At 39.6% G+C, this 9,336-nt stretch overlaps 1 protein-coding gene across 1 annotated transcript in view; it reads left to right on the forward strand.

Annotated features, from left to right (window-relative positions):
* The window catches only part of PDE7B (phosphodiesterase 7B), a 244,643-nt gene that overhangs the window by 198,082 nt on the left and 37,225 nt on the right, over positions 1 to 9,336 (forward strand). The window contains 1 exon segment of the mRNA XM_006144346.2: positions 909 to 1,040. Within this exon segment, the coding sequence (XP_006144408.1) occupies positions 909 to 1,040 (132 nt within the window).

Raw genomic sequence — 9,336 nt, forward strand, 5'->3', positions numbered from 1 at the left:
TTCTTATCTATATATAATCCAATTGGTATTATGTACAAGATGAGCTTTCTTAAGGTTTTGGAAAATGATTTTTTTTTCAAGAATTATTTTACTTGGGACCAGCAGTTAGCGTAATGGCTGTGTCACTGAACTCACATGTAGCCAACCATGGTTTGAGTCCCGGACCCAGTGGCTTAAAACTCATGCCAGGCACGTGTGTGTGCATGCCCAAGATCCCAAGAGGAGAATGGAGAAGAAGGGATTGCAGAGCGGACATCCCCCCTGGGGGATGAAACTAAAACCCTGTTGATTATGTGGGAGTCCATATGTGTACCCATTATACTATCTGCTGGTCTCCACGGTTATATATTCAAAGTTAGTGTTGTTCTGATTTCCCTGCTTGTTTTCTAGCTAGCCAAAACATCATGAAATTTCACATATCCCCCCAATTTTTATTAGACATTGAAGAAAAATGCAAATTTAAAAATTAAGCCCATTTCTTTCAATGACAAGGCAAAGATATATTAGTTAGTTAAAATACACAACTGATTTTTCAGTATGTTCATCACCTTGGCTCTAACTTGTCCTTAATTGAATTCAGACTCTGGTTCTCCCTCCCCACCGTGTAACAGCGTTGCCAACCAGTGACACCATTACAACCACCAAACAAGACAGAGTGGCAATAAGAAGAGGGGAGTACTGGGATGAGCTACATCATTTGAGTTTATTCAGTTACTTTTTACACAGCTTTTCCTTTTTTGCTCTCTGCAACTCCATGTGCTTATCACCTCATTGAATGCTTCAGTTAAAGGTCTGACCTGTGGGCATGAACAACGCCATGATGATTCATTCTGTCTGATTTAGCCAAAACAAATGCTAACCTCTTTGTGGAAACATACCAGTGAATCTCCCACTTTATTTTTTTACAGCTCGCCAGCTTCCTCACACCTCTGGACATCATGCTTGGACTGCTAGCTGCAGCAGCACACGATGTTGACCACCCAGGGGTGAACCAGCCATTTTTGATCAAAACAAATCACCATCTTGCCAACCTATATCAGGTAAGGGAGCCCAACATAGAGCTAGAAACAGTACAGTCAACTGCCTTTGGCCCAATGCTTGAGCCTGAATCTTGCCTTTGGAGACAGCCTTCATTCAGGGTCAGCCTCAATGATGGAGACCTCATCCAAACAGGTGGACTGGACTTAGAAATATGGTGGACTTAGAAATGGGTCCAGCATAGCTCCCAAGGGAGACTAAGTTGATTTAAAGGATATCCAAGAATTCAATTTATTCCAAACCAGGTTGGAAGTTACTGAAATAAATTAAACAGGATCCTTGAACCTACCCTTTCATAGTCTGGGAATATCTATCTCCACAGAGGCTACCTTGTTTATAATGTCCAGTTGAAGCCATCTTTACAAGGCTTTTGTAGATATTCTGATGCAATCCTAATTCAGACTTGAGTTTCTGGGGCCACTTGTGAACTTTATTGGCCTCTGAGTCAGAAGTATTATCAAAGATAATAGGTATCCTTCGTTGTTATGAAATAGCTAGTGGCATGAGTAGGTTGGCCTGAACAACCCTGATCTACAGTACAACTTCAGACATTAAACTTTATATCATAAATTAACTACTCCCAGAATTTTTAACATTGTTCTTTGGATACCTTCAGTTATCATTAACAAAATCATTTCACACAAGAGAGTCATTGATCTCAATTTTAATACATCTTTTTAAACAAATACGAGTGCTGAAAGAATTTCTAACAGTTCCCATAAAATAACATTAGTTCCAGCCACAGTAAACACTGGTTGATGTTGCTACTTGGCAGGCTGGGGACACATGAGAAGCCTGGGTTCAATTCTTGGCTTAACTTTAAAGTCAGGCATGGTGACATATGCTTATAGTCCCAGCTGGAAAGCTGAGGTAGGGAGATCAGGACATGGTAAAACGCTGTCTAAAATGACACCCTGTGTCAGCCTGTGGTATGGTGATTAAAGCACTGCATTCTACATGGCCAACTATGAGATTCTAGTCCTAGACCCAGTAGCTTGAAAAACATGCCAGGTGCATGTGCATGCATGCCCAGAATTCCAAAAGAATGGAGAAAGGATTATAGAGTGGCCATCCTTGTGTGTGTGGGGAGGGGGGATTTCTCACTTTCTCTCTTTCCTGCTGTCTGTCTCTTTGGTGAGTGCACAAACCTACAGCAGAAAGCAAAACAAAATAAAACAAACACACATACACACAAACACTAATAAAAATTCAAAATAAAAACCACATATATACACATTGTACTTAGCAAGATTTGCAGCTTGAACATATTTCATTTCCAGTAAATAAAATTGGAACATGAAGAAAAGCCTTTCCCTAGCCACATGATTAGCTTTTGGCACAGGTCGGAACTAGCATTCCAAAGTTTATGGGTCTACTTGGCATGAACTTCAGCACTGGGCTCCTTTGGGCTGCCAGCCATCACCTCGAGCTAGGATAGACATGGCCAATTAGAGGCTTAGCCATGTTGGTACAGACATAGACCTCCCCTGAGCAATGCTGGAGCCACGGGAGATCCAGGTCCAGGTTCTGGCTGAACTACATGCCTGTGATTCTAACCGGCTGAGAGGCTGGGGCAGGAACGCCTTGTGGCAAGGCCCTATCAAGGGTACTTGTCTGTCTCTCTGTCTCTCTCTGTCTGTCTGTTTTTTTGGTTTTGGGTTTTTGGGTTTTTTTGAGAGGTGTTTTGCTAGAGGGCACGTGCACTCGCCATAAAGACAGAGGCAGAAAGCAAGAAATCACCCTCCAGGGGGGATGGCCACACCCTAATCCCTTCTCCTCATTCTCCTCTCAGGATCTTGGGCATGCACACACATGTGCCTGGTGTGAGTTTAAGCCACCGGGTCCAGGACATGGGAGTCCAGTGACATAGCCATTACGTCAACTCTGGTCTCCTCCTCTCTCTGTCTTTCATGAAAGAAAAAAATAAAGGCTTTTTTTTGTTTGTTTTGGGGGGGTTTTTTTATTGAGATTTTTGCTATAGGGAATGTGTGCTCATCAGAGAGACAGAAAGCAAGAACGCACCCCTGTGGGGGGATGGCTATGCCGTAATCCCTTCTCCTCCATTCTCCTCTTGGGATTTGGGGCATACACACAAATGTGCCTGGCGTGAGTTTTAAGTCACCAGGTCTGGGACTCTAATCATGTCAACTGTGTGGGAATCCAGTGGCGTAACCATTGCGCCATCTGCTGGTCCCACAAAGTTTTAAAAGAGGATTGATTGAAGGAGGCAGAAGTAAGAAAGCCTTTTGATGATGAGGTAAAAATTAAACAGAAATAAAAAGCTAAATTGTCTTACCTCAGAAGCTGAATTTATGGCTTGAGAAAAGTATTTGACTAGAGAAAAAAATAAATGACTGTCCTAAGAGTCCCCAAATAGATTTCTGTTTCTATCAATTTCATACATCTTTTGCTAAACAAAGGAAATCAATTAACAAGATTGGCTACTTGATGCATCCCCATGTAACATAAATGCTTACTAAATTCTAATTTCACATCATCAAATAAATCATATCAATAAAATTCAAGAGAATATCTACTGCTATCGACTGATTTGTACAGAAAAATAGATCATAAAGCTATTCTTTGACATGGGGTATATACAAAACACATAATGAATTCTCATTTAGACAAAGTCAGAAAGAAACCCACCAGAGACTAAAGAAATATATGAAAACAAGAAAATAAGTCTACAATTTCATTAACTTTGAAGAACTGGGGGGGGGGGGGGCAGCAAGTGGTATGGAGGTTAAGGCAGCTAGATCCCACACGGCCAGCTGTGCAGTTTGAGTCCCAGTCCCAGCAGCTTGAAAATCATGCTGGGCATGTGTGCATGCACACCAAAGACCCCAGAAGGAGAATGGAGGAGAAAGAATTGTGGCGTGACCACGTCCCCTGGGAGGTGATTTCTCACTTTCTTTCTCTCTATCTCTGTCTCTGTCTCTCTGTGGCAAACACATGCACCCTATAGCAAAAATACAGAAATACAAAGAAAGAAATACAAATAAAAAGCGAAGAACTAAGTACTCACTGATAAATAAGAAGAATTGATTCTCAAAAAAAAAGGAAGAAACTCTAATCTATTGGTTTCCGATACTGAACATTTTTTTTCAGAAAAACCGATTCATTTTTTCAAACTTTTAGAGTACAGATAAGTTTTAATAATTCTTATCTCAATCTCCTCATTAAAAACAAGCATTAACAGTAAGAACTAGGGGCCAGCAGGTTGTATGGTTAAGGCACTAGACTGCCACATGACCAACCACAATTCAAGTCCCGGACCTAAAGGCTTGAAAATCACACCGTGTGCATGTCCATGCATGCCCAAAAATCCCTAGAGGAAAATGTAGTAGGGATTGCAGCGTGGCCATCTCCTCTGGGGAGTGATTTCTCACTTTCCCTCTCTGTGTCTCTCTGTCTTTCTCTAGTGAGTACACTCTCAGCCCTATGGAGGGAAAAAAAAAAAAAACTAAAACAAACAAAACCAACACACATTCTGCAACTAAATTTTACAGCCTCTTCAATACAAGATATAGTCTTGCATTATTTTTAATCAGCACTATTTACTGCATAGATCAACTGATATACCAGTATCTAGGTACAAAGATGAATAAAATGCCACCACTGCCTTCAAACTTCTGTTCAAATTTGGATGCTCAAAACAAGCAAAATCCAAGCAAGTTTAATCCTAATTCAAAAGGTCAGCTTTCAAGGAGTTAGCTAGAGATACACATTTTTTATAAATCTTTTAAAAAATAAATACCTGTGCTGCTCTTTGTATCTGAAGATGTTACTTCAATAAAGTGAGGTATTGATTTTTCCAATGGTGAATTTATCCATCTGAACTGTCTGGCTTGGTCCCCGGTAGGAAGAAAAGGATTTTTTTTTATAATGATGGGGAAAACTTTAGTTATAGAGCTCCAAAACCACATTCAATATACTATCTTAGTCACCTACTCAGCTGATCTTGGGACCTCTTGAAGACTACAGATCTATTAAGTTTTAGGGATAGTGTCAAAGGCAACCCGATACCACGTACTATCATGTAGACACTTCTACATGAAAGTGTTCCAGAGAAGTCCAGAATAAAATCTGAAACTTAATTCAGTCAAATTAGGACTTTACATATTGAGTGTATAAAATGTTTGAAAGGACATGAGAATGACATGACATTTTAATTCTATCTAAAAGAAATTCATAATGCCTTTACATCTGGCTAGATCCATCATTTATTAAATATATTAAGGAATACTAAAAAAGGTCAAGAAAATTCCTCATCAAAAATTCAGTTCAGCTAGCTGGTGGCAAAATGGTTAAGGAGGCTGGACCCTACAAGGCCGACTGTGCAGTGTGAGTCCTGGATCCAGCAGCTTGAAAAAGGCAGCAGGCACAAGTGCATGTGTACCCCAAATCCCGAGAGAATGGAGAAGAGACTACAGAGTGGCCACCCCTTTTCTCACTTTCCCTTGCTCTCTCTCTTCCTCTCTCTGGCAGCGCATGTGCTGTATAGCAATTGTTTTTAAAAATCAGTTTAACAAATTGCATAACTAACAGTTATTCAACACTTACTATGATCCAAACTTTGTGCTAAACACTGTTTTATGTATTATATTATTTCATCTTCACAATAGCCCAGTGAGGTGGATATTATTATCATACCCACTTTCTGGAAAGAGGAAATTTGGTACTTGGGAGATTGAAGTGTTTTTCCTGAAAGTAAATGTCTAATTAATGGTAGGACTGAATTTAGAGCTCAAATCTTTTGTCTTTGGAACCAAACTGCCTATGCACTATACAAGGGGTCTTCAGAAAGTCATGGAAAATGTGTATTTTGAAAAAAAAATGTGCACGGATTTCAGTGTTTTCATATCAAAATAAACTCATACTGTAGTTTCATATTCCATGGCCATTTTGAAGTTCTCTCATTCTTACTGCCTCTGAAACTCATATTGACCATCTACTGTGTACAAAGCAACTGCACTCCCTGGAAGTCCTCCTCCTTTTCTAGTGAGAGAGGAAAGAAGGTTATAGACAAGTGACTTAAAGTGAGAGAGACTGCATTAATTTTCCTAAAGTATATAGCTACAAACAAATGTGATGGGAAAACAGGGGGGTAAGAGAATTCATCCTGCAACCGATTTGAGGGGAAAAAATGAAAGAATGGTATAAACTGAGTCTTCAAATTTGAGTAACATTTTTAATATCTGAAATGAAATGAGGGTATTAGAGGCAAGATGAGTTGGTATTAAAACTCACAATCCAGAATAACTGAAAATAGAATGTCCCTATGTCCTGTGCTGAGCATGGTCCTACCATCAGTAGCTCCCGATCAGTGACTCAGGCATGTCCCAATGAAGTATATATTCTCTTTCACTGAAATTGTGTATTTGTTGTAGGAGATGTACATGACCAGAAAAATCTTCATTCTGAATTAAGTTGTAGATGAGAAACTGACATAACTGTTCATGTTTTCAATTTCACTTGAGAAAAAAATTATGTAGCATAACATAGAAGCTGAGAAGGCCATAACAACATGCGGTACTGTAAAATCTTGAGTAATACAGCCTTGTAGCATATCGAGGGCCTATTGGTTGAAACCTGAATGCGCTTTCAGGAAACTGTGTCCAAATTTCCATGTGCACCTATGTACATTTTTCTAGAGAGAGGACCTTTAACTTACTCTCATCAAATTTTAAAGTGAGTTGCACATTCAGAATATGTTAAGGACCATGGTAATGTGTGAAAAAATATGTACACAAAAATTGTACACACACACACACACACACATGCCTGCACACATTGTGGTCAACAAGAAATCTGAGGGAGGGTGTGCCAGGAATTATGTGACTTTGAGGACACCCTGTGCATGACTTTGCTACAATCCAGACTTACTATGAATGAGATAAAATGGAAAAGGGCTTCCTCTCCCTCCTGTTCTTGGCTGTGCTCTTTTAGTTCTAATAAATAAGAGGGTCATTGCATAACACCCAGCATGGGCTTCTACCCTGACGTAAAGAGAAAGCCAGGGCAGCTAGAGTGAAGGTCAGGTCAGAGTGCTCTTTCCCGTTGTCTGCTGAACTGCCAACCAAGTTCAATGTGAAGGTGTTGAAGACTCTTCCACCTGAGGCCTCTTTCACCTGACTGGAAGCAGTCCAGGCGTCCAGGGGGGACTGAGATGGAAGGAGTATGTGAGAGACAGAATCAAGAATGTCCTTTCCATCCCTCTAACTTCCAACCCTACACACACAAATTTAAAGGTGGACTAAGCAATTGCTCAAAGTAAGCACTAAATCAGATATGATATTGGTTATTACATTGGAAAACAAATCAATGTCAAGTCAACTTAGAGCTGAGTTCTTGATAGCATCCACCTGCATATTAACTAGTGATAGAACACCCTATATGAATAAAATAATGATTAACTGCTCCATAAACATTATTTTTATCACAGTCTATAACATTTCACATTTTTCTTAGTCATTTATTGTAAGGCCTTTCAGGAGGGGTCAGCATTTTTCACCACTTTTTGCTTAACAAACATCACAAACTGCATCACAAACATAAACTTGACAGAGCCAGGAGGAATGTTTCTTCCATATGGTCCTATGAGGTCTCCTCAAACAAGAATCTACAAAGATTATACTAAACTTCACAATTCCTACAGTATTAAAGGTGTTTGAGTGAGTAGCATTGAAATTATGAAAGGGAAGCTCAAATCTTATTTTTCTGTTCCTTAGTTTTTATCAGTCTTCATCTGAACACAGGCCTGCCCCGTGGACAGCAACTGATACCGCACTCCTTGCTCTCACATCATTGTCTTGGGCAGGTGCAGACCAAACAAGATAAAGACACATTCAGACAAGTATTAAACAAGGCACTGCCATAGTTTCTTCAAGGACCGAGGTCTTGCGTAGGGCTCCAGGAGCCGCTATTCCTCTGAGATCCCTTGAGCCTGATCTCTTGTAGAGTTACCAAGGAGACCACTTGGCTCATTAAGGGAGAACTCAGAAGATGCCATTGCATCCTACAATCTTGCAACTTGTTCCACAGGCAATTAAAAAGGAAAACACAGACTATGTTCCTGTTGTTGGTTTTCTTCCTATATCCTCTATATTTAAAAAATGTAATTAATTCTGATGTCTGTTGTACCCCAGATTCAGTTTATCAACATCATTCTAAGAATTTTAATCAGAAAAAAGTGGCAAAACAGTATAATACTGTCTTGCATAATAGCAACTCTGCTGTGCCGATTCTCTTTGACAAATAGCCTCTTGATTTAATTTGAAAACTTGTGTCAATGGTTTAGCAGTCAGGTGTGTTGTTACTAGCAGACAAAGGGATTATTCTGTTCTTCAGGTGGATAATACTTAATCATTTTGACAAAAAGGAAAATGAAGATTTCACCTTAGACATTTTAAGGGTTTTATTTTTTCCAAATTAAAATTCTAAATTGTTTTGATGCCACAAAAGTGGATGTTTACTCTTTCAAATTTAAGATGAAGATTATTTTAAAACTATGACTCAACAACACATTATCATTGGGGATACCATGAAACTGTTGAGTTGATGCTTCATAAAGGTTGACAGATGTGTACGTAATGTGCTATTCCAGACAGGCTGGAATTTCGAAGGCTATTTAACTGGTATAATCTCACTGTATGTTCAGATGTCGGTGGCCATTTCTGATGATCTTTTTTTCAATCTGCCTTGTGCCGATAATAGTCATCAAGACTCTGTGAAAGCCAGCTGAATCTGTGGGAGTAGGGTTGCTTCTCTGCTGAGAAAATATAGCATCATGAGCTCTAGGCATTCACTAAGGATATTCACTATCTTTCCCTTCTCCCCATGTTCAGTGCACCAATATCTTCATCTTCTCATCCACATACACTCAGTCTCACCTGGTGTCAACCCTGTCCCCACTGTGCAGCCAAAAGGAGTTTCCCTAAAACTCACATCTGACTACATATTTGAGATAGATTCTTGCACAAAACCCCCTACTCCTCAGGATTTAATCCAAATGCTTAACACAGTGTACAAACCCTGCTCTGAACCGACTCCTCCTAGACCTACTTTTCAGCATCCCTTCCCATCATTGCTCTCCTAGGCTTCAACACATGGTCAGGTCTTAATCACATTTAGTTTTCCAAACATATCTTTCATTCCTTTATTCATTCAACACATATTTATGGAGGGCTTAATGCATGGCAGATACTGGGAATACAGATGAGCAATAAAATCTCCTGCTTTCTTCCAGGGGAAACAAAATAACTGTTTAGTCTATCAGAAAGTGATTATTTTTTT

Source organism: Tupaia chinensis, unplaced genomic scaffold (genome assembly GCF_000334495.1).
Source record: "Tupaia chinensis unplaced genomic scaffold, TupChi_1.0 Scaffold000117_2, whole genome shotgun sequence".
Classification (NCBI taxonomy): Eukaryota; Metazoa; Chordata; class Mammalia; order Scandentia; family Tupaiidae; genus Tupaia; species Tupaia belangeri.